The sequence below is a fragment of the Thamnophis sirtalis genome, unplaced genomic scaffold (assembly GCF_051295495.1).
Source record: "Thamnophis sirtalis isolate CommonGarterSnake01/CBP01778 unplaced genomic scaffold, rThaSir2_p1.2 scaffold_17, whole genome shotgun sequence".
Classification (NCBI taxonomy): Eukaryota; Metazoa; Chordata; class Lepidosauria; order Squamata; family Natricidae; genus Thamnophis; species Thamnophis sirtalis.
Genome location: NW_028261397.1, coordinates 1,259,828 through 1,284,473, shown reverse-complemented (window position 1 = coordinate 1,284,473; position 24,646 = coordinate 1,259,828). Strand labels below are relative to the sequence as shown.

The following is a 24,646-nucleotide window of genomic DNA, read 5'->3' as shown; positions in this document are numbered from 1 at the left end:
CTTAGTGCATTCTCTATCCTTCTGTCCAATCACAATATATACAGCTTGTTCCAGTCTTGTCACCTTGTCTTATACCAATCATATAAAAAATCTGTTCCAGGCTTCAAAATATTCTGATTCCCTTTAATGATATTGTTTATCCATTAGGAAGAAATTAAATTTGAGATGGAAAATACGGAAAGGAAATAAGGTGGCTGAAATTGGAAATGGAAATACGATGTAAAATGAACCATGCATAAGAGAAGATGTTGAAGGGGAAAACCTGGCCAACACTTTGTTTATAAAAGAAGTTAAAATATGTAACAAAACATTAAAAGAAAAATGGCCACAGCAACAGGCGAAGCACAAGAGGCCGCCTCCCTCTTCCGCCTTCTCCGCGGAGTGAGGATTCCCGTTATTCTTTTCCAGGAGTTGCCGAGTGGCCCCCCTGATCCAGTGTGACTACTGCCCTCTACTCTTCCACATGGACTGCCTGGAGCCCCCCCTGACGGCCATGCCGCTGGGCAGGTGGATGTGCCCCAATCACATTGAGCACGTGGTGGTAAGCCAGGATCTCGCCTCGTGATCGGGGGGGGAGGGGTGGCGGGGTGGGTGGGGGGAGGGTGGCGGGGGAGGAATGGCCGGCCGGTTTCCCTTAGGCCCCTCCGTCTCTTCCAGCTGAACCAGAAGAACATGACGCTGAGCAACCGGTGCCAGGTGTTTGACCGCTTCCAGGACACCATCTCGCAGCACGCGGTGAAGGTGGATTTCTTGAACCGGATCCACAAGAAGCACCCGCCCAACCGCCGAGTGGTCCAGTTGGGGAAGAGGAAAGGCCTGAAGGTAGGAAACCCCGTGTCAGGCTTCTCTCAGCTTGGATCACCAGGGAAGAAAAACCCTCGACTCCCATTTGCAGCCAAGGGTATACTTTCACTAGAGCTACCGTATTTTGCGGACTATAAGACTCACCAAGATTTCGAAGAGGTAAGAAAATGTTTTTGCCCTCCCCATCCCCCAGGAGCACTCTGCAGGCTTCAGCAGGGCTGGGGGAAGGCAAAAAGGCCCCCATTTTTGTGAAAAATGCCCCAATTTGCCCGTTTTTTGCAAAAACAGTGTTTTTGCCTTCTCCCAGCCCTGCTGAATAGCAATAGCAATAGCAGTTAGACTTATATACGGCTTCATAGGGCTTTCAGCCCTCTCTAAGTGGTTTACAGAGTCGGCATATTGCCCCCAACAACAATCTGGGTCCTCATTTCACCCACCTCGGAAGGATGGAAGGCTGAGTCAACCTTGAGCCGGTGAGATTTGAACCGCTGAACTGCAGATAACAGTCAGCTGCACCCCAACCACTGTGCCACCTCGGCTCTTTCTTCACTGAAGCCTGCAGAGTGCCCCTGGGGGCTAGGGGAAGGCAAAAACACATCTGTTTCTGCGAAAAACTGTCCTTTTTTCCGCAAAAATGGGATGTGGGGATGGGGCTTCGGGAGGCCAAAAATGGCTGTATTCAGTGTATAAGACGCACCAACATTTCCACGTTCTTTTAGGGTGGGGAGTGTGCGTCTTATACTCCTAAAAATACGGTAGTTGGTTGCAGCCTAGCTTAAGAAGAGAGTGAACAACCCTTTGTCTGAAATTTATATGAGCAGGGGGTTGGACTAGAAGACCTTAAAGGTCCCTTCCAACTCTTTGCTTCTGTTACTTTCCCTCTGGTTTCAAGCCCTCCTCCCTGGTCATCTTTCTGGTCTCCCGTAAAGTTTGAATTAGTTGTTTTGGTAACAACAAAACAACTGGCTGCTCCGGCCCTCTGGAACGATCTCCCCGTGGAGATCCGGACCCTCGCCATCCTTCAGGCTTTCCGCAAAGCCGTCAAGACCTGGCTGTTCCGGCAGGCCTGAGGCTGATGAGTTCCCAGCCCCACTCGAATTGTTGCGGCTGTTGCGGAGTTTTTAATCTGTTTGTATTTGTCTGTCTTTTCGTTTTTTGTATTTCCCCTTTCCCCTATTTAGTTTGTTAGCCGCCCTGAATCCCCTCGGGGAATAGGGCGGCATACAAGTTCAATAAAACTAAACATAAATAAAGGAGAATCTTTGTAGCTGAAGGGTCGACACGGGGGGGGGGGGGGGTCCTTGGTGCTCTCCGAGCTGGGTGGTTTCCTTGCAGGTGTTTAACGACCCCTCTAGGGAACATCATCAGTGCTGGTACCGGATTGGAATACCCCAATCAAGAAACAGCAGCAGAATCTCTTAAGGCCACCAACATTGACCAGGCAAGCTCTACCAGGATATAATCTTGACAGCAAACCACACTCCTTACTAGCACTGATGATGTTACCCACTTGGGTGTTGAAAGGTCTGCAAGAAAAACAAGCTCAGAGAGTACCAAGGACCCCACAATCCACTTCCTCCTCCTCTCCTCAAACCCCAGTCCTTACTGGCACTGATGAGATTGCCTAGATGGGTCATGAAACGTCTTCGAGAAAAACAACGAAGCTCCCTCACATTTTAGTCCCCGTTCTGAGGTCCGGCATCTCTCGGGGTAGCCGGAGGGTTCTTGGGTTGGTTTCTGCTTCTATCCTTCTTTCCCCTCCTCCTTCCCTACTGCTCCCCTCCCCCCCCCCCATCAAGGCTGAAGCTACGAGCTGGCGCCCCACATTGGCTTTCCCCGGCCATCCTTGTGGGCTGGCTTGCAGTGCCCGGGTCCTGCCAAGAGGTGGCGGCCTTGCTGCTCGGAAAGGGCACCCTGCGATGGCTGTGCCAACTTCTCCGCTTCTCTTTGCCCGCAGGTCCCGGAGGCCATCAAGTCCCAGTATCGGATCCCACCAGCATTAATGGCGCCCGCAGCCATCCGGGACGGGGAGCTGATTTGCAACGGCTTTTCCGAGGAGTCTTTGCCGAAGGCCCCCGGCAGCCCCTCCCAGCACTTAGCCGCCCAATCGGAACAGCAAGAGGTAACACGGCCAGCAAGGCTCCTGATTTGGGGGAGGGGAGGGTGGAGGGGTGGGCTTGCCCTCCTGCCAGGCTGCATCAGACACCTCCCCCCTCTCTGGGACTCACGGCTGGGGCAGCGGGGCCCTCCCAGCACCCTCAGAAAATCAGTGGGGCCAGTTAGCTCATCTCCTTCCCCCTGTCATCCCCTCTGCCCCACGGAGCTTCCTCCGTCGGCTTTGAGGGGCTGCTAGGAGAGCAAAAAGGGCCACAGGGTGGATTTCGAACATAGGCAGGTCCTCGACGTACGACCACAATCGAGCCCAGCGTTTCCACTGCCAAGCAACACAGTGGTTAAGGGGGCTTTGCCCCGTTTTACGACGTTTCTCGGCACGGCTATTGAGCAAATCTTGCCATTGTTAAGTTAGGCATTGTTAAATGCCTTCCCCATTGACTTTGTTTGATCACGTAACCCTGGGACCGTCATAAGTACATGCCAGTGGCCAATTGTCTCATCTCTTGTTCTCTTTAATGCTCTATTTTTTTTCCAGCTTTCTTTTTCTCCTCCGACTTAAGTTCCCTTTCTTCTTCTTCTTCTTCTTCTTCTTCTTCTTCTTCTTCTTCTTCTTCTTCTTCTTCTTCTTCTTCTTCTTCTTCTTCTTCTTCTTCTTCTTCTTCTTCTTCTTCTTCTTCTTTTTCCCCCTTTGAAATGTCTTCTGACTCCCGTCCTCCGTCCTGATCTGTGGCCGTCCTTTCTCTTTCAGTGGCTGTGTAGCATCGTGGCCCTGCAGTGCAGCATCCTCAAACACTTATCGGCCAAGCAGGCCCCTTTTTCCTGGGACTCGGAGCAGGCGGAGAAAGGGGACGTCAAGCCGCTGCTGGCGGCCGACGGCTCCTTCGCCAGTCTATACCAGGCGACGGACAAGCCCAGCGCCCCCCCTCCCAGTTGCACCTCGGGGCTCATCCCCCAGAACTCCTTGCAGGACGAGACCCCCTACCCCTCCTCCGTGGACCGGCCCAAGAAACCTCCTCCCCCCTGCGGGACGTCGAATGGCCTGGGTGCCGCCGCCGAGGTGAAGATCAACGGCCCCAGCTTCTACGGGGAGGCCTCCGCACCCGCCTCGCCCAGGCTGAGCGGGCAAGGCGGGTCCTTGTCTCACCGGCAGCAGCCCTGGCCGAGATCCGCTACTCCTCCGGCGGCTTGTGGGCTCCTCAACCACGTGTCTGGCGCCGTCGTGAAAACGGAGAACGCTGCGGGACCCGTCTCGTGCCCCCACAAGGTGGCCGTGCCCGTCACCACCCTGCTGGCCTCCCTCCCCAGCTCTTGCTTCAGCCTGGAAGCCGCCACGGCCTGGCCCCAGAAGAACACTCAGGCGCCAATCGGGCCTCTGCTAGCTACGGATCTGGGCGCAGCGGACTCCCCCGTCTCCGCCACGTGGGCACTCACTCCTCACCCAGCGGCTGTAGGGGAGGGAGGCTCTGCCGTGGCCCCTGCCCATGGTTTTTGTTCCTCAGCCCCACCTCCAGGTGAGTGCAGAGGGGGTTAGGGGGGGGGCAAAGCTCTGGGCATTCCCCCTGTCAGCATTCCAGCAGGACTGACACCCCCCCACCCCCCTTGCCAGAAATCCTAAATGTAGGCCTATGTTTCTCTGCTTTCCCTTTGTTGCTTCTCCCCTTGATTAGTTTAAATCAAGCCTTTTTACTAGTGATTTAAATCAAATCCACCCTGGTACCGAGGTACCACTGTAGTAGTATTTGCATCCAGAGGGACCAAAAGGAGGATGCCGTAATTTGTCAACCCAAAAATTAAATTTGGACTAAAAGTCGGAAGGAGGAAAGGTTGTTTTTTTCCCAACCAAAAATTCTTTTGCTCTGGTTTTTGCTGTTTCCCATTCACAATTCCGTGTGTATCTAAATCCCACTTGCAAATAAATAAAATATACAGGTATCTATGGAGATTCTCTGCCCTCCAGGCTGTGGTTGTCCCAACTGTGTTGTTGTTTTTCCAGGAGGCAACTGGTTTTCTTCGGTTTTGCTTCTCGTCCAAGAAGCTTCTTCAGCTCTTCATGAAGAAGCAACGGGACTTTCTTGTTTTTCTTCGAAGACGTTTCGCTTCTCATGTAAGAAGCTTCTTCAGCTCTGGCTGGATGGTGGGGAAGGGAAGGATTTATTATAAATGACCAGCTGTTTGCAAAGAGTAGAAATCCTTCCATTCCCTTCCCCCCCTCCCCAATCCAGTCAGAGCTGAAGAAGCTTCTTGGATGAGAAGCAAAACATCTTCGAAGAAAAAACAAGATGTGAAGTTCCCAAGAGACGACCTAATTAATTTGCGAGCCTCGAGACAAAGTTCAAATAAAAAACATTCATTTATTAGGATCAACAATCTTGGCTTGATCTTTTTCGGCGGAGCCTAAACTGAATCCCACTTAACGGCGTCTGAACTTTACCCCCTGTGCCCCCTCCCCTCTGCCTGAAGTCATCAATCACATTCGCCAACAAGATGTTACGGCAGCGCAGCCCTCAAGAACTGGCTATCCTGCCAGGCCTGGGGGTAGAGATTGATCTGCCCCCACCCGAATGTTGGATGAATGTTGTTTACTTTTTAATTATATGTAATGTTATATGTTATTGTCTGTATCCCCCTTCCTATGAGTTGTTAGCCGCCCTGAGTCCCCTCAGGGAAAAGGGCGGCCTATAAATAAACCTATTCAATTCAATTCAATTCAATTCAATTCACATCCCAGTTACAAGAATATGAGACTTTACTCTGGCCAAAAGGATGCATGGAATTCTCCTCCCTTCTCAAGTTGATAGTAGTCATGGAAACGCCTGAGATGTTGACACAAGGAAGTCCAAGTTGCCTCTTGGAAAAAGCCCCTTTGGGACAATTAATTAATTTAATTTAATTTATTAGATTTATAGGCTGCCCAATCCCGGAGGACTCCGGGCGGCAGTATACAAGTATCCCTCAACTTACTGTACAACTCTTCATTTAGCAACTGTTCAAAGTTACAACAGTACTGGAAAAAAGGGACTTATAACCATTTTTCTCATTTACGACCGTTGCAACATCCGCAAAGCTCATGTGCTTGGCAACTGATTCATATTTATGCCGGTCGCAGTGTCCAGGGCGGTCACATGACCACCACCCCTTTTTTGACCTTCTGACAAGCGGAGCGAGTGGGGAGAGCCAGATCCGCTTCACAGCCGTGGACTTCACAACTTGCCAACTGCAGGGATTCACTTAACAACTGTGGGAAGAAAGGTCGTAAAATGGGGTGAAACTCACTTAACAAATGTCTCGCTTAGCAACGGGAATTTGGAGTTGAGGTCATAAGTCAAGGGCTACCTGTAATTATAGCCATTTCCGGGCCTTTATTTGGTGAGTTTTTTGGGGGGGGGGGTTGAGCCAAGGTGGCGCAGTGGTTAGAGTGCAGTACTGCAGGCTACTTCTGCTGACTGCTGGCTGACTGCAATTTGGCAGTTCGATCCTGACCGGCTCAAGGTTGACTCAGCCTCCCGTCCTTCCGAGGTCGGTAAAACGAGGACCCAAAATTGTTGTGGGGCAAGAGGTTGACTCTGGAAACATCTCAGGACAGGCTGTAAAAGCCCTGTGAAGCAGTATATAAGTCTAAGTGCTATTGCTAGGGAAGGAAGGAAGGAGGGAGGGAGAGAAAGAGGTAAGTAGAGAGAAGGGAAGGATGGAGGGGAACTAAGTAAGTAGGAGGGAGGGATGGAAGGCAGGCAGGCAGGAAGGAAGGAAGGAGAGAGGGAGGGAGGGAGGGAAGTAAGTAAGAGAGAAGGGAAGGAAGCTGTGGTGGCACAATTGTTACAATGCAGTATTTCACACTGACTCTCTGCCCACTGCCAGCAGTTCAATCCTGGTGGGCTTGAGGTTGACTCAGCCTTCTGTCCTTCTGAGGTGGGTAAAATGAGGACCCGGATTGTTGGGGGGCAAGAGGCTGACTCTGTAAACATCTCAGGGCGGGCTGTAAAAGCCCCGTGAAGCGGTATATAAGTCTAAGGGCTTCTGCTATTTCATTGTATTAGCTTGGTTATAAAATATAAATAATGTGAGGGCCCATCAGCCCACGGAACAGGAGTTGCCTTCGGAGGTTATGGGAGCCTTCATCCCTGGAAGCTTTCAAGAAGAGCCTGGACCGACCGCACCTGTCAGAAATGGAGTCGGGTCTCCTGCTTTGGGTGGGTTGGGGGTTGGACTAGGTGACCCCCACAGGGTCCCTTCCAGCTCTGTTACTCTCTTAAGTTAAGAGCAGCAGGTTTATCAGCCTGCCCAGATCTGGGGAGATTTAACCATGTCCTGAGCTAACCGTTTGCTTCCCTCTCCTCTCCAGATGGGAAGCTCAGCCCAAGCCCCCTTCCGGCGTTAGCGGCCCCTTCCTCGCTCCCTTCCAACTCTTCAGCCGCAGTGGACCTGGCGGGGCCCGTGAAGGCATTAATAGACGGCAGCGGAGGTGAGAGCCCTTTGCGGAAGCCGCCTTCCCACGAGAGGGCAAGCGCTTTTCAGCCAGTCGGGTTCTCCATCACACACACACACACACCGAGTCCATTGGACTTTCTGGTTTTCCTTTGAAGGCGTTTCCCTTCTCCTCCCAGAAGCTTCTTCCGCTCTGACTGGATGGAGGGGAAGGGAAGAATTGATGCTCCTTAGATTTAGATTTATTTTATTTATATGCCACCCTTTTGCGGGAGGGACTCAGGGCGGCGAACAACTCAAAAGGGGAAAGGGGAAACATAGAACACAATACAAATAGTTAAAATAGCCGAGAATCACACAACCACACAGGTCGAGAGGGGAGGGGAACTCATCAACCCCAGGCCTGCCGGCACAGCCAGGTTTTGACGGCTTTTCGGAAGGCCTGGAGAGAGGTGAGGGTCCTTGCAGACAGCTGGTCCTTCGCCTCCTTTCGAGAGAGTCAGTGAGGCCATTCAGGACAATGCAGTGAGTCACGTGCAGATCTGTACCTTGGGGAAACCAAACAACCACAATAAACACATGCGCAACCCAGGATAACAAACACGTCAGGACTCTAGTTTCAGCCATCAGCATTTGAGAGACACGGGTGGCTCTCTTGAAGACAGCAAGGTCCACCTTTTGGGCAGAGAGGACGGCTGGTTTGAAAGGGGGGGGTCCAAGAGGTTGAACTTAAACAGCCCACCCTCATCTCCAGCCCACAACTCTGTCCTTCCAGCAGTTCCAAGGAGGCTCCACCCCCCATTTGCCCCACTTGGGTGACCCTGAGGACAGAGATAAACCTCCAGGTGGCCTCAAGGACCCTCTCAAAGGATGCAAAGGACCAGCCGTCTGCAAGGACTATAAATCCTTCCCTTCCCCTCCATCCGGTCAGAGCTGAAGAAGCTTGAAGTTTGAAGTTTAATTTTATTTATAGGCCACCCAATCCCGGAGGACTCCGGGCGGCTTACAGAGAGGGGAAAAAACAAAACAAAATAAAATAAAAATAAAATAACAAGTTAAAAAACAACATAGATAAACCCTGATGTGGCCCTCAATGAAATTGAGTTTGACACCCCTGTTCTAGAGGAAACTCTAATGCAAATCTAATATATATATTAGATATATATATTTCTTTTGTGAGAAGATAGATGTAGTTAAGTACCGTTAGTCTGAAGAGATGGCCAAACAATGGCAGGAATAGAAGTCAATACAAAGATAACCATTACAGAGAAAAACTGATGCAAAACAAAACCAGTGCCAATTAGTAGGAAAATAACTTGATAAACAACCAACTTCTCACTAATGGTCCATAACAGCAACTTAATAGTGAAGTAGGGAATCAGAGAGGTTGATCGTTCTGATGAGTAACAGAGCAGCATCCAATCACCATTCACAATTGTAAAAAAACTATCAGTGAGAATAAACATGGCTTTATGCTCATCCCCCCCCCCCCAAAAAAAACATAGATAACATTCATTTCAGTCGGGGCTGGACATTAACGATGAGGTCAACAGCCCCAGGCCTGCCAGAATAGCCAGGTCTTGACAGCTTTTCTGAAGGCCGTGAGAGTGGGTGAGGTCTGGATCTCTGGGGGTAGTTTGTTCCAAAGGGTCGGAGCAGCCACAGAGAAGGCTCTCCTCCGGGGAGCCGCCAGTCGACACTGTCTGGCTGACGGCATCTGAAGGAGGCCCACCCTGTGGGATCTTACCGGCCGCTGGGAGGAGTGTGGCAGTAGGCGGTCTCGCTTCTGGGATGGGAAGCGAAACGTCTTCAAAGAAAAAGAGAAAGTCCAGTTGACTATTGGATAAAAGCACCTTTGGGACTTGAAGCACACACACACACACACACTCACTCGCACACAGGTACATTGAAGGCTGGCAAAAGAAACTGACCCATTCTCATCGTCGTGGGGTCAAAGAGCCTTCTGCCAAGGGTGGACACGCATTCCTTTTGGGCCGGGCAGCCAGCCAGCTTTCTTGAGAGACGCCTAGTTGTTGCCCCCTGTCGCTTTGGAGGCTCCTTGGCTCCGCCCAGGCACACTCAGCCCATTGACCCCCTTTTGCCCACCCACCCCCACCCCCTTTGCCTTTTCATCAGCAGAGATCGAGATCGGGATGCTGGACGAGAAGCTGGTCAAGTTCCTGGCCTTGCAGAGGATACACCAGCTCTTTGCCTCCAAAGCTCAACCGGCGGCCGACAGCGTGGGGTGCCCCCCGCCCACTTCTGCTAGCAACTCTGCCGAAGGTAGTCCGGGCTGTCGTAACCTCGTCTTTCCCCCGTCAGGATTTCTGCTCCAACCGGGGAGGTGGTGGAGGTGGTGGTGGGTGGGGTTCGACTTAAAAAAGAGAGTGTGGGGCTTGGCCTACTCTTGCATGTGCCCAGTTTCTACTTTCTGGCTCTCCTTGGTGGGGTCTCTCGCACTTTCTTTCTCTCTCTCTCTCTCTTTCCCTCTCCCCCCAATAAAGTGCCAACTCCTGGGAGCCTGCTAGGTGCCCATCAGAGTAGATACTGAACGGGTACCTCGGTCCTCATCCTTAACTGGTTCGGGGAAACACAATGAGTACCAAAAAAAGGGTACAAACGAGGCATCCGACATCGTTTGTGCCTTAAGTACCAAACAAAAGACGAGTAACGGGGACCAAATTTTCCCGTCAAAATTCCTTGAGCACCAAACTCGATGACTTTCAAAGCAGCCGAGTGCCAAGGGGTCCCTGTCGCCCCAATTAAACCCTCATCGGAAGGTGTAATTCTCCCAGCGGCGATCAGAGAGAGGGGGGGGCAGATTCGGAAGGGAGCGTCCTGTGCCTGGCACGGGAGGCGCTTGGCACCCAGGGCATCTTTTCTGCCTTTGCAGGACAGAGGAAGGAGGTGCAGGCCCGGGCAGTCTTCTACCCACTCCTTGGCTCGGGCAGCGCGGTGAACATGTGCTACAGGACCCTCTACATCGGGACAGGCAAGGGCTGGCGCCTCTGCATGGCCGTCAGGGGAGGGGGGGAGGAGTCCCTCCTTGTGGCGGCATTCCTGGGTCTTCCTCTGCCCCCCCCCCAATCGCTGGGAAAGTCTCCCTCCGGGTAGCGGTTGATACATGATTCACGTACAAGAAACGCGGCAGGGAGGGACCTGAGACCTGACCTGGCCTCCCCCCACCCCGGCCTTTGGGTAGTGGGAGCCCCCCCTCCCCCACTGCCGTTCTGACTCCCCCTTCACCTGGCAGGAGCAGACATGGACGTGTGCCTTACAAACTACGGTCACTGCAACTACGTCTCGGGCAAACACGCCTGCATCTTCTACGATGAGGTGAGAGCTGGGAGGAGGGCAGGGGGCCCAGCATGCGTCCTGCTTTTGTGGGTGGGTGGGCGGGCAGGGGGAGTGGGAGAGTACGATGAGACACCCCCCTCCTCGGGCTTCCCCCACCCCCTCCCCAACCTTGGCCATTTGGTACAACAGACTTCCTTCCCTCCCCCCCCCTCCCCAGAACACCAAACATTACGAACTGCTCAACTACAGCGAGCACGGGACCACGGTGGACAACGTCCTGTACTCGTGCGACTTCTCGGAGAAGGCCGCCTTCATCCCGCCCAGCAGCATGGTTGCCAAAGTCCAGAGCGTGATCAGTAAGTTCCCCCCGGCTGATTCCCTGGTGGCTGAGTGGCATTTCCCCACAAAGACATTTCCCCCCAGGGCTCCCCTGGCTCGCCTGTGCCCGAAACCTTCCTACTCCTCTCTGGGAGACGGCTGTGGCAATCACACAGGGACAAGGCTGGGTGGAAGGTCTTCGTAACAACATTGGTAGTCTTCACGAAGCTCCTGGGCTCCTCCCAGGTGGCTGTGGGTTTTTTTCTGTGGCCAAAGTGATGGGTTGATTCAATTTATATGCCATCCATCCCACAGGATAAGCCGTCTGAGTTCCCAGCCCCCTAAACGCTCCTCTTTTTATCCTAAAAAATAGATTTCTGTCATTTATCTGAGCAGGGGGCTGGACAAGAAGACCTCTGAGGTCCCTTCCAGCCCCTATTCTGCCCATCCCATCTTACTCTCTTCTGTGTTCCATTTTATTCCATCTTCTATTCTATATTCTATTTTATTATTTTCATATTCTATTCCCTATTTCTATTCTCTTCTGTTCTATTCTAATCTATTCCATCTTCTATTCTGTTATTTTCATATTCCCTATTTCTATTCTCTTCTGTTCTAATCTATTCCATCTTCTATTCTGTTATTTTCATATTCTATTCCTTATTCTCTTCCGTTCTATTCTAATCTATTCCATCTTCTATTCTATTATTTTCATATTCTATTCCCTATTTTTATTATATTCCTTCTTCTATTCTATTCTAATCTATTCCATATTTTATTTTATTCTATTCCTTATTCCGTTCTGTTCTATTTTATTTTATTCTATTCTATTCCTTATTCCATTCTATTCTATTCTGATTCTACTCTACTCTTTTCCTATTCCTATTCCATAAATCTCTTTTCCTATTCCCTATTCCCTATTTTTATTCTCTTCTGTTCTATTCTAATCTATTCCATCTTCTATTCTGTTATTTTCATATTCTATTCCCTATTTCTATTCTATTCCTTATTCTGTTCTATTCTCTTCTAATCTATTCCATATTTTATTCTAATCTATTCCTTATTCCGTTCTATTTTATTTTATTTTATTCTGTTCTATTCCTTATTCTCTTCTGTTCTATTCTATTCTGATTCTACTCTATTCTTTTCCTATTCCTATTCCATAAATCTCTTTTCTTATTCCCTATTCCCTATTTCTATTCTCTTCTATTCTAATCTATTCCATCTTCTATTCTGTTATTTTCATATTCTATTCCCTATTTCTCTTCTATTCCTTATTCTGTTCTATTCTATTCTAATCTATTCCATATTTTATTCTAATCTATTCCTTATTCCGTTCTATTTTATTTTATTCTATTCTATTCTATTCCTTATTCTCTTCTCTTCTCTTCTATTCTGATTCTACTCTGCTCTTTTCCTATTCCTATTCCATAAATGCAGACTGCCCAGTCTTTGGAGAGTTATGACTGAGGCACCCCCGTTATCCCAAGACCCATAGAAGTGGGTCTCTTTAAGCCCTTGACCCTCCCACTCCCACCCCCAGGCCCTGGAGAAAACCCATCCCATCATCTCTGTGCTGACCCTCCCCTGCCTCCCTCCTTGCTATCGGTCCTTTATGGGCACCTGCCAGGGAGATACTCTTCCCTATGGACATCTGCTTTTTCAAACCATTTCCCAGAATTCTCTCCTTCCTCCTCGTTATTCACTTAACGACTAACTTCATCACTGTTCACTTAATGACATATTCACTTAATGACTAAGAGGCAAGGTGGCGCAGTGGTTAAATGCAGCACTGCAGGCTACTGCTAGATCAGCAGGTCAGCGGTTCAAATCTCACCGGCTCAGGGTTGACTCAGCCTTCCATCCTTCCGAGGTGGGTAAAATGAGGACCCAGACTGTTGGGGGCAATATGCTGACTCTCTGTAAACCGCTTAGAGAGGCCTGAAAGGCCTATGAAGCGGTATATAAGTCTACTGCTATTGCTATTGCTATTGACTAACAACTGCAGTGATTCACTTAACAACTATGGCAAAGATCTTGTGAAATGGGACGCAATTCACTCAACTTAGCAGTGGCAGTGTTTATTTTATTATTGTTCTGAGCTAGGCTTCCTGAAAACGAAAAAAAATCACAATCTTAGTCCCAAAAAAACCCTCTTTTATTCAAATGGCTGTGGATTATGGTCCCTCGCAGCCCATAACGATTCGCAAACAGTCTGTAAGGAATCCGACCGATACCTGCTTGAGTTGCCAAAACTCTTCCAATGTTGCTAAGCAATCCCCTTTATCTCCCTGGAAATGATGGCGGAGACCTAATTGCCAATTAGATCAAATGCCAAACGGGAGCACAGAGTCGAATAGGATTTCTCTGAGCTCGAACCAACTATATAAACGGATGGCTTCCTAGCAGAGGCTCCCGTCCCTCTGCTCCTCTCTGATGTCTTGTGGGGGGGTGGGGCAACCATCTCCAAGCCTTGATTCCCCAGTCGCCCTTTTTGTCTTAACTCTTCTTGCCTTCTGGCAGCTCTGCGCATGCACGCACTGGGAACAGGCTTAGCAAAAGCAATAGCAATAGCAGTTAGACTTATGTACCGCTTCATAGGGTTTTCGGCCCTCTCTAAGCGGTTTACAGAGTCAGCATATCACCCCCACAGTCTAGGTCCTCACTTTACCCACCTCGGAAGGATGGAAGGCTGAGTCAACCTTGAGCTGGTGAGATTTGAACAGCCGAACTGCAGATAACAGTCAGCTGAAGTGGCCTGCAGTACTGCACCCTAACCACTGCGCCACCTCGGCTCTTATAGGCTTAACAGGGTTCTCCTGTTCTTCTGCCTCGCTGCTGTCCGACTGGAGTCTCTGGAGGCAGCAGCGAGGCAGAAGAACAGGAGAACCCTGTTAAGCCTATAAGAGCTTAACTCCCAGATGTCCCTGCCCCCCCCCTCCTCTGCCTCCGACACAGAGCCCCCCTCCAAGCCTTCCCCAGACTCCAGGACTGGCCCAGGTTCCTCCCCAACCCACCTCACTGCCCAACTCGGCTGCCAGCTCCGCAGACCACTGGCGGGCCAGAACAATTGTTTTGTGTTTTTTATTTTATGTTACTTTAATTTAATTTTTTATTTTATTTACTTTATCTTAATTTTGTTTCTTATTTTGTTTTTTATTTTATTTTAATTTAATTTTTTAGTTTATTTACTTTATCTTAATTTTGTTTCTTATTTTATGTTATTTTAATTTTAATTTTTTTTACTTTATCTTAATTTTGTTTCTTATTTTGTTTTTTATTTTATTTTAATTTAATTTTTTAGTTTATTTACTTTATCTTAATTTTGTTTCTTATTTTGTTTTTTATTTTATTTTAATTTAATTTTTTAGTTTATTTACTTTATCTTAATTTTGTTTCTTATTTTATGTTATTTTAATTTTAATTTTATTTACTTTATCTTAATTTTGTTTCTTATTTTGTTTTTTATTTTATTTTAATTTAATTTTTAATTTTATTTACTTTATCTTAATTTTGTTTCTTATTTTATGTTATTTTGATTTTTTATTTTATTTACTTTATCTTAATTTTGTTTCTTATTTTGTTTTTTATTTTATTTTAATTTAATTTTTTGTTTTATTTACTTTATCTTAATTTTGTTTCTAATTTAATTTTTTGTTTTCTATTTTTTATTTTATGTTATTTTTATTTATTTTTATTTTTTATTTAATTTTATTTTCTATTTTGTTATTTTAATTTAATTTTTGTTTACTTTTTAAATTTTATGTATTTTCAATTTACTTTGTTTAATTTTTTATTTATTTTGTTTAACTTTTCATTTTATTTATCATTTTATTATTTGTGAAATGTATTTTCCGCCCATCTTACCATCGACTAATGTTGTGCGGTCATGAGTCGAGGACTCCCTGCAATTAAACGGGGTGGGGGGGCAGGTGGGATAGTCTGGGGCGCCTCTGTCTGCCCCCTCAGCCTCCATCCTCTGCCTCTTCTCCCTGCAGAGCGCCACAAGAACCGGAAGCCGCCAGAGGAAGAGCCGTCGGCGCCTCCCGGCGAAGAGACTTCCGCGATGCGTGCCCAGGCGCAGGGCCAGCCCCAGCCGCCCTGCAGCTGCAGAGCCAGCAGCTCCAGCCTGATCGGGGGCAGCGGGGCCGGCTGGGAGGGCACGGCCCTCCTGCACCACGGCAGCTACATCAAGCTGGGCTGCCTGCAGTTCGTCTTCAGCATCACAGAGTTCGCAACCAAGCATCCGAAGGTGGACGCCTCGGCCTTAGCCCAAGAGACGGACTTAGAGGAGAAGCTGTCCCCCAGGGGCCCCCAGGCCCCCGTGCTCCGGTCCAACTCAGTGCCATAGGAGCCGTGGGGTGGCCCGGGGAGGTGGGGGGGGGAGAAGCCCCTCCTCTCTCCCCCCACCCCCCACCGGATCAGAGACGCCTGTTCATTTGACACGACCCCCCCCCCACCCACCCCGTCTGTCCGCATTTCTTTTTCTTTTTCTCCTCCGTGGGGGCTGCAGACTTTGGAGGCCCTTTGCATGAAATGAAGAAACTTTCAATTTTTTTTTTTTTTTTAATGGTTTGCTCAAGTTTTAGGGGCATTTGCACATATATTTGTACTATACATTTCATTTAAAAGACGAAAAAAAATGAAAAAAAAAGGAAAAAGGAAACTGCCACACGCGGAGGCTATGCTGGGTTGGAGGGGGCGGGGCGGCGGCCGGGGGGGGTCGTAGCCCCCGCGGCCAGCGCGCTCCCTCGCCGTTGTAAAATAATCAAAAAAAAAAAACTTGTTCTATTTTGTGCCAGTGACAATAGTTTTTATATAAAAAAAAGAGAAATACAGTTTTCATACAGCAAAATCTATACAACTATCATTGTTTTATTTAATGTAAAGATGCGCGCTCTCTCTCCCCCCCCCCCATATGCCGGTTGGTGTTTTTTTCTTCTCCCCCCCCCCGTGCTCCCACATCCTGTGCCTCTCTATCCCTCCTGCCCCCCCTCCCCGGCCCTTCTAGGACTGGGCTGGGCAGGGAGAGGCCAGGTCTCTCTCCCCCCCCCCCCCCCCCCCGGCATCGTCACCCCCCACCCTCCCGTTTTCTGATGACGAGAAGTATTTTGGGCTCTGTGTAAATACATCAACTGATGGCATTTTTTTCAGTGTTTTTTAAAGCTGTGTACAGTGGTACATGTGGTATGACGTTGCCTCCGGTTGTCTTAATTGTAGCAAAGCGTTTTTTGTCGTAATCCTGTTTTTCACCCTTCTGTTCCAATACTTTCCCCCCCCCTCCCTTCTTCCCCCCCTCCCCAAACCGCACCTTCCACCCTCCCCCCCCATCCTGTTCTCTCAGCAGCTGAGTTCTAATGTACAGAAGTAATTGCTATGTTTTAGGCTTTACGGAAACTTTTTTCCTGTATTCTGTATATAAAACTACAAAATACGGCACTCGCTGGTGTCTGCCTGTCTGTCGAGACTCCCCCACCAAGGGGCCACAAATCACTGCCATCACCACCGTCCCATGGGACCGCTCCCGAAGACCCCTGCCCCGCTCAGCCCTGACTCCGTCATGACCCACCCCCTGGCGTTCCTAGTGCCCAGATCTGGAGGGGAGGCAGCTGTCTGTCCAGCAAGAGGGCCGGGTGCTTCCATGTGGCCCTTATTGACCATGGAGGATGGGGCACCACGATGGAGGTTCCCTCAAGGGTTCTTTTCTCATGCCCAGAACTCAAATGCTGTCATCCTCGGGCAAGCTGAGAGTCGGCCTGTGGCCAAGAAGTTGCCCGGCCACAAGATCTTGGTTCCAAATGGGCAACTCCAGGAGGACCCACATCTTTCTCCAGACCTAGAGTCCCTCATGACACCAATTCTGATCCCTCACCCAAGTGAAAATCCTGCACTGCTCCAGACTGGTATTTTGGTGAGGTTAGATATATCAGGGCTTCTGTGGGAGACACAACGCTGGGCCACCGAAACCTGGTAGCAAACAGGCTGGTGAGCAGATGAATCTCTTCCGTACACTGATGACGTTATCTAGTTCGGTTACGAAACGTCTGCAAGAAAACCACCAAGGTCGGAGAGCACCAAGGATCTCCCAGAATTTAAATTAGTAATTTGTAGTTCAAGGTTGACCTCTGGCACCCAGAACTTCTGAAGGCAAGCTGTTCCACTAGTTCGACTAGTGTCGAACTCAAGGCTCGGGAACCAGATTTGCCCACGGGGTGCTTAGATCTGGCCCACAGGGAATTCACCCTGGGGACAGCGAAGGACCAGCCTGCGGTGCCTTTGCAGATGGAGCTCAGGAGGGCCGTGCGTAGCTCTCGCGGGCTCCATTTTTGCTGGCACTCGGGGCAACCACAAGCGCCTTTGACATGAGTGACAAGTCAAGCTGGCCACGCCCTCCCCCAGGTCAAATACAGCCCTGATGCGGCCCTGAATGAAATCAAGTTTGACACCCCTGCAGTAATTAATTGTCCTCACTTTTAGGAAGTTTCTCCTTAATTCCAGGTTACTTCTCTCCTTGATTAGTTTGCATCCATTGCTTGTCCTGCCTTCGAGTGCTTTGGAGAATAATTTGACCCCCTCTTCTTTGTGGCAGCCCCTCAAATATTAGAACACTGCTATCACATCTCCCCTAATTCTTCTTTTCTTTAGCCAGTTAGCAGCATCGCATTTCTGTGCTAGGCTGGCGTGGTCACTCAACAGTGGAGAGAAACAGGCACAGCAGCGTTTGCCCCGTGGCATGAGAAAAGTACATCATGCTCCCCCCACCCCCGTCCTCACCACCTTCTGTAGAGGGATGATGGAGAACATTCCGTCACATTGCATTACTCTCTGATTTGGAAGCATCCCTGCTTCCGACAGAGTGGTGAGGACGGCAGAAAAGATTATTCCCTTCACTCCCTTCTATCCAGGACATGGCATGTAAGCGATGTTTGAGCAGGGTCCCCAAGATTGTTTAGGACCCTTACACACCCTCTTCACGACCTCTTTTCCTTGTTACCTCCTGGTAGGGGGCATGGTGATATCTATTTTGCCTTCTGGGGCTTTGGAGGATATGTAGACACAGGCACCCCTTTTCTTTGTGGCAGCCTCTCAAATACTGGGACCCCCCGACTATGTTCCCCCCAGTCCTCCTTTTCTCTAGGCTGCCCATATCCAACCTCTGGAAGGAACTTCAGCCAAGAGATGCCAGTCAAAACTTGGAGGGACCGGTCACTAATGACACTTAGGAAACTTTTTCTTGATTAGGAAACTTTTTCAAAGACGGGAACCCAAAACTACCTGCCAGGTGTGAGAAAGGACGCGATGTACTCTTCGCTTCTGTTTCCTGTGTGTGCACCTCATTTTAAACTGGTCCGAAGAAGGGAGTGGAAAAGGATGGTGCAAATGGAGGTGACACAACGTGCTTGTGTGTTATTAGAAGGAGGGTGCCGCTTCCTGGGTGTGTCAAATCAAGTAAAAAACTATATCTCTAATCTAGACAATGGGCTCCCGAACACTGTGGGCTGTGGCCCACCAGTGAGCCGCGAGGGGTTTGCAACCGGGCCTTGGAGACAACGGGCGAGCATGCCCTGGCTGTCACGCACCCTCACTTGTGCAAACCGCGGGCAAGCGTGCACACGCATTCCATTGAAACGAGCGGCAGACACGTGTGCATGCCACTCGCACAAATTGAGTTGCGCATGTGTGCTCGCCGGCCACTCATGTGGACCCACACCCCCCAGTCTGCAAAACCAGAACTAGATGTACATCTGTAATATTTTATGTTTTGTATTTCTCTCTCTCTCTCTGGCTGATAAAGGAAGAGGCTCAGTTACGCTGAACACGGACGAGTTCCATGCTCCGAGCAGTTTTAAGGAAACAGGTATAATTGACTGCTTACAACAGTTACTGAAGGACGATGTCATCAACAAGCCACAGTACAGGTAGCCTTGCAACTATGATTAAGCCAAATGTTTTTGTCGCTAGGCGAGACAGTTGTTAAGTGAGTTTTGCCCCGTTTTGAAACCTTTCTGATCACAATTGTTAAGCGAAGCACCGCGGTTGTTAAGTTAGGAACATGGTTGTTAAGTGAATCTGGCTTCCCCCCCCCTCCCCCCGAAGGATGCAAAAGCGAGTCACATTGCCCCGGGATCCTGGAACCGTCATAAATGTGAACCAGTTGCCAAGCATCTGAATTTCTTTAAAAAAATACATATTTTTATTCTTTTTAAACAAAACAACACATGCAAAACAAAGCAAGAGAAGAACAAAGAGCAACTTTTCTCCATTTCATCAAGCATGTCGTTTGGTTACAAGTTTTTGTGCATCAATTCTTAAAATTTAGGATTAACGTCACTGGTTTACATTAAACATAGCTAAATGTTTCGCTGTCATTGAGCATTGTACATTCAGATTACCATTAATATTATTTCATTTGTAACCATCCTTATTTCCTTAAATTCATAATTTCCTTAAATTCATAATTTCCTTAAATTCATAATTTCCTTAAATTCATAATTTCCTTAAATTCATAATTTCCTTAAATTCATAATTTCCTTAAATTCATAAATTCATAATTACCTATCAAATAACAATAAGTCTTTGAACTATTTATAGCATCGCCTATCTCTAAAGAGAAAAAGCGAAGATTGGGAGAAAAGAATTCCCATTGGTTTATAATAAAGCATTCATATTTTCAATTGACCATAATGTCTCCAATCATCCAGATTTCCAAGGATGGTTTCCCATTATTAATTATTCGTCCATATAGTAGTTAAGTATTTCAATTCATGTATATATCAGTTATATATCAAGCATCTGGATTTTGATCAGGTGTCCCCGGGGATGCTGCAACCGTCGTAAGTGTGGAAAACGGTCGTGTCCCCTTTTTCAGTGCTGTTGCGATTTTGAACAGCCGCTAAATGAACTGTTGTAACCCCCCAAAATCCACAGAGAGGAAAGTCCACTAAGGCCATTCAGTGTCCAGCGGAATCAAATCAGTCACTCACAACATTGCAAAACATCCAGCCACCTTCTTGGCTCCTATGTTGACCACACCCATTCCACCAAGAGAATTCCAGAACAAGGTTTGGAAACCCAACTCCACCTGGATGAGTCCGTGGTCTCTTGTGATGTCCCTCCAACCTTCACCTAGATTCCCACAAGGGAAGCGCCTTGCACTAGTGAAGAGATCCGTATGGAACCTATCGTGACTAAGCAGAAGTTTGCTGTGAGTTGAGTCGGGATGTGTTGTAATATAGTTCCTTGTGTAGGTGTGTGTCACCCATGGTCCAGTTTGTACCAGGGCATTCAGAGCCACGCTGAACCACACAGGAGAAAACAAACTCCTAGAACGCCATAACATCCTGATAGTGCATAACATAACATTCTGAGATGTGCCCTACCATTGACATCCAGGATTTGACCATATATAGACTGAGCAGTAGATTAGCAATTGTAGTTTGACAGGCTGTCTTAAATCACATGCTGATTGCTCCTCCTGCCTTTGTCCTATCTCAATAAAAGGGGCGCTCAGACCCCAATCTGGGTCGCTCCATCCCGAGAAAGTTCGTGTCCTGTCTTTTCTCCACATTGGCCTCATGGACAAACCACGGGAACATCACAGGGATGCAAGATTAACAATGCAGCTGGGGCTCCTTAGTGTCGTCTTCTGGAGATAAAAGGACGGATGGTGCCATGCCCTGGTTGCAGAAGTCAACGTTCATCGTTCATCGGTCGTGGTTTGTTTGTGAGAGACACTTGGAGAAGTGATTTGCTTTCTGTAACCCTGATTCAAAGAGACACTTGGTGGAGTGCTTTGCTTTCTTTTTGGACACCTGGTTTTGCCGTAAGAGAGTTTTGTTTTGCATTCTGTTATCTCTTGTCAGAGACTTTGTCTATGTTTATTTTTGGGCTCGCAGCCAGTCTGAGCCGAGGACTGATAAAGTTCTTTCCTTTTAAGTTTGTCTGACTGTCGTCTGTTAACGAGCGAGGAAGTGGGGACAGAACAGAACCACTTACGGCGACACAACTAACCTCAGCCCAGCTCAGATATGCGCCATGCTGGACTAGAAGTTTCCTAAAGTTGAATGCTACAGAGCCTCCTGCTTGAGCAGGGGTTGGACTAGAAGACCTCCAAGGCCCCTTCCCTTATTCTGTTATAGACCCTTGGCAATCCTCTGGGCCGTGTCTCTCCACATCTTCCCATCTTGTACCACTTCTTTGAGTTATCCCATGCTCATCGGCTTCGACGGTGTCCAGTTACCGTGTTCTTTGGCGGCCAGGTTTCCTTCGACCAAACCCTCTTCTGTAATTGTTTTCCCCAGTGAATTCCCCCCGCATGACATGGCCAAAGTAAGTGAGACACACACTTTGGTGCTTTTGATTTTCCAGTGACATGTCTGGTGTTATTGTGCCGGAATGGGACAACACCCTGCAGCCAACTTATTGTGACCAACTCGCCACAGCCCACTGACTGCAGGAGAGCTACCGTGGGGCAATTTCATTAAAACAAATTAAAAAAAATATTCTAATGTTCGTCATTCACATTTCTTTCTGTCCCTCCCTCCTTTGGCATCCATTCTTTAACGATTCTGTTCCACCGTTTCCGTGATATTGGTGTAACTCTTTAACCCTCAGCGAGTTGGTTGGCAAGAGCAAATAGCAATAGCAGTTAGACTTATATACCGCTTCATAGGGCTTTCAGCCCTCTCTAAGCGGTTTACAGAGTCAGCATATCGCCCCCACAGTCTGGGTCCTCATTTCACCCAGATAGATAGATAGATAGATAGATAGATAGATAGATAGATAGATAGATAGATAGATAGATAGATAGATAGATAGATAGATAGATAGATAGATGATAGATAGATAGATAGATAGATGATAGATAGATAGATAGATAGATAGATAGATAGATAGATAGATAGAGATAGATAGATAGATAGATAGATAGATAGATAGATAGATAGATAGATAGATAGCAATAGCAGTTAGACTTATATAGCGCTTCATAGGGCTTTCAGCCCTCTCTAAGCGGTTTACAGAGTCAGCATATCGCCCCCAACAACAATCCGGGTCCTCATTTCACCCACCTCGGAAGGATGGAAGGCTGAGTCAACCCTGAGCCAGTGAGATTAGAACCGCTGAACTGCAGATAAGTGTCAGCTGAAGTGACCTGCAGTACTGCACTCTAACCACTGCGCCACCTCGGCTCTAATGGCTGTGGCAAATTGTCATAGACCTGTCTATGCGCGAGTCCTTGCTTGTTAGTCCCCTTGCTGTCCGAGGAGCAGGCAGGCGTCTTTTCCAGTATCACGGCTCAACCGCGTTGATGTTCTTCCTTTTTTAATTTTTTTTTTTTAATTGAACACACATTAAAACATTGGACCCGGTTGTCCTGGCAATGCCTTTGCCCTACATGCTAAAATATAATGTTAAATATTATAACCACCGTGCTTATTTACAATTGGTCTATTCGGTATTTGCAAATATAAAGATATCATATTTCCAACCGTGTTGCTTTGTTTTCTATTATAATTTCATACGTGATTCTAACCTCCATTCTATAAATCTTAGTCATGGCTTATTTGGGGTCTTTTCTGTTCCAAATAAAGCAGAATAAAATGTGAATTAAAATATAAAAACAAGGCGTGGCAGAAGGGACAGATAAAAAGCTTGCTTGTAAGAAGACAGGGAAATGCCATCCGCCTTCAACCACAGAAGTCCAGTAAATGTTCCAGTAAATGTCCTTATGTCAAAAGCCCAAAACCACAAGGTTCAGCTAAAGTTCGCCTAGAGACCCGTAGTCGGGACCTGTTGTGGCTCGGTAAAAGCCTTTGGAGCTGCTATCAAACTCTGACACAGAAACCTCCTGTGAGTGGTTTCAGGATGCTCACAGGAGATGTTAACGAGCAGCTGTGGCTCATTAGAATCTCTCCTCCTGCGGATAAAAGACTGATGGTGCCACGCCTTAGTTGCAGAAGTCAACGTTCGTTCCATTCAGTTCCGTTCCTGTCCTAGTCAAGTCTCTGTTTGTTTGCATCGAGAAGAAGAACTTGGATAAGCGTTTTGCTTTATATAATCTTGTTTTGCAGCCAGTCCGAGCCGGGACTGATAAAAACATTCCTTTGCAAGCTGTGTGTGGCTTTCGTTTCTGAACGAACAAGGTGGGGGTCAGAACAGGACCTAGGGCCCAAGACAAGAGGAGAAGGAAGACCCCCCATCTACTTATAAGGCTTTTTCCTCAAGGTAACCAATAAGAAATGAGTTAAGTGTTTCCGTGTGGCGCCCCTTTTGTGAATGTATAAAAACACATGCTTCAATAATGAAGGTTCTTCAGAACTTGCGATACTAGCCATGGGCTAGCTTTCTGAACCTGGCTGCTGCATCCCGAGACATCTAAGTCTGTCATTTTCTGCAACACAACCATTGATAAAATTTATCCCAGATCTTATAATATTCGGATTCGTCTTTGTTCTTCAATTCCCACGTTAATTTATCCATTTCAACACAAGTTAGAATTTTCCTAATTACTTCCTCTTCTTGTGGAATTTCCCTGTTTTTTCAGTTTTGGGTAAAGATCATTCTTGCTGCCGTAATGATATGTATTGTTAAGTAGATTACCCCCTTGTTATGTTTATCATTTATGATTCCCAAAAGAAATAGTTCTGGCGTGAATTCTATTTCCTCTTCGGTTATTTCTATCAGCCACTTTTGGATTTTCCGCCAATATTCTTTTGTTTTTTTGGCACGACCACCGCATGTGGCAGTACGTGCCCGATTCGGAATCACATTTCCAACAATTTGGCGAGTTGATTTTCTTCCTGTGTTGTTTTTCTTCAAAGTCCAACTTTCACAACCATGGGTAGCTTACTGTATGCTTCGTATTTGAAATACCATATTTTTCGGAGTATAAGATGCTCCAGAGTATAGCAATAGCAATAGTTAGACTTATATACTGCTTCATAGGGCTTTCAGCCCTCTCTAAGCGGTTTACAGAGTCAGCAACAACAATCCGGGTCCTCATTTTACCCACCTCGGAAGGATGGAAGGCTGAGTCAACCTTGAGCCTGGTGGGATTTGAACAGCCGAACTGCTGAATTGCAGTCAGCTGAAGTAGCCTGCAGTGCTGCATTTAGCTACTGTGCCACCTTGGCTCAATATAGGACGCACCTTAGTTTTTGGGGAGGAAAATGAGAAGAAAAATTCTGCCTCTGCCTACCAGTATCCATGGTATTCAGCTGGCTAGCATCCTGTCAGTGTGTGAGAGTTCATGACTTGGAACCCATGGTAACAAGGTCAGCCAATGAATAGGCATAGCAACTAAGTCAGCCAATGGGATCTATTTGGACTCTGAAACAGTATTTGCTGTGTGAGCAACAAGGAGACAGGAAGGAGCTTGGCTTTCAGCTGAAAACTGAAAGTAAAACTGCTAGTGGATTGGAAAGTAAAACTGCTTCTGGAACGAACTCCCCGTGGAGATCCGGACCCTCACCACCCTCCAGACCTTCCGCGCCACACTTAAAATCTGGCTATCCCGGCTGGCCTGGGGTTAAAGACTCTAACCCCTACTCGTATTGTGTGACTGTTGAGATCTTAAATGATGTAGTGCTTTTATGTTGTAAATTGTTTGTCCTTCCCCCACCCCTTTTGAACTGTGAGCCGCCCTGAGTCCCCCCAGGGAAAAGGGCGGCATACAAATAAAGTGAAACTA

The 24,646-nt window shown here is 47.7% G+C and overlaps 1 protein-coding gene across 2 annotated transcripts in view; it reads left to right on the top strand.

Moving 5' to 3' along the window:
• The window catches only part of PHF12 (PHD finger protein 12), a 57,404-nt gene extending 41,506 nt beyond the window's left edge, over positions 1 to 15,898 (top strand). The window contains exons 6-15 of one of the 2 annotated variants that reach the window (XM_087702922.1): positions 409 to 541; positions 658 to 822; positions 2,762 to 2,926; positions 3,668 to 4,430; positions 7,259 to 7,378; positions 9,481 to 9,624; positions 10,235 to 10,333; positions 10,595 to 10,677; positions 10,856 to 10,994; positions 14,955 to 15,898. In XM_087702922.1, the coding sequence (XP_087559048.1) occupies positions 409 to 541; positions 658 to 822; positions 2,762 to 2,926; positions 3,668 to 4,430; positions 7,259 to 7,378; positions 9,481 to 9,624; positions 10,235 to 10,333; positions 10,595 to 10,677; positions 10,856 to 10,994; positions 14,955 to 15,307 (2,164 nt within the window). In that variant the 3' untranslated portion in view covers positions 15,308 to 15,898. Of the gene's footprint in view, positions 1 to 408; positions 542 to 657; positions 823 to 2,761; positions 2,927 to 3,667; positions 4,431 to 7,258; positions 7,379 to 9,477; positions 9,625 to 10,234; positions 10,334 to 10,594; positions 10,678 to 10,855; positions 10,995 to 14,954 lie in introns of both variants that reach the window. The other variant, XM_087702921.1, reaches the window with a different exon arrangement.
• The last annotated feature ends 8,748 nt before the right edge of the window (positions 15,899 to 24,646 follow it).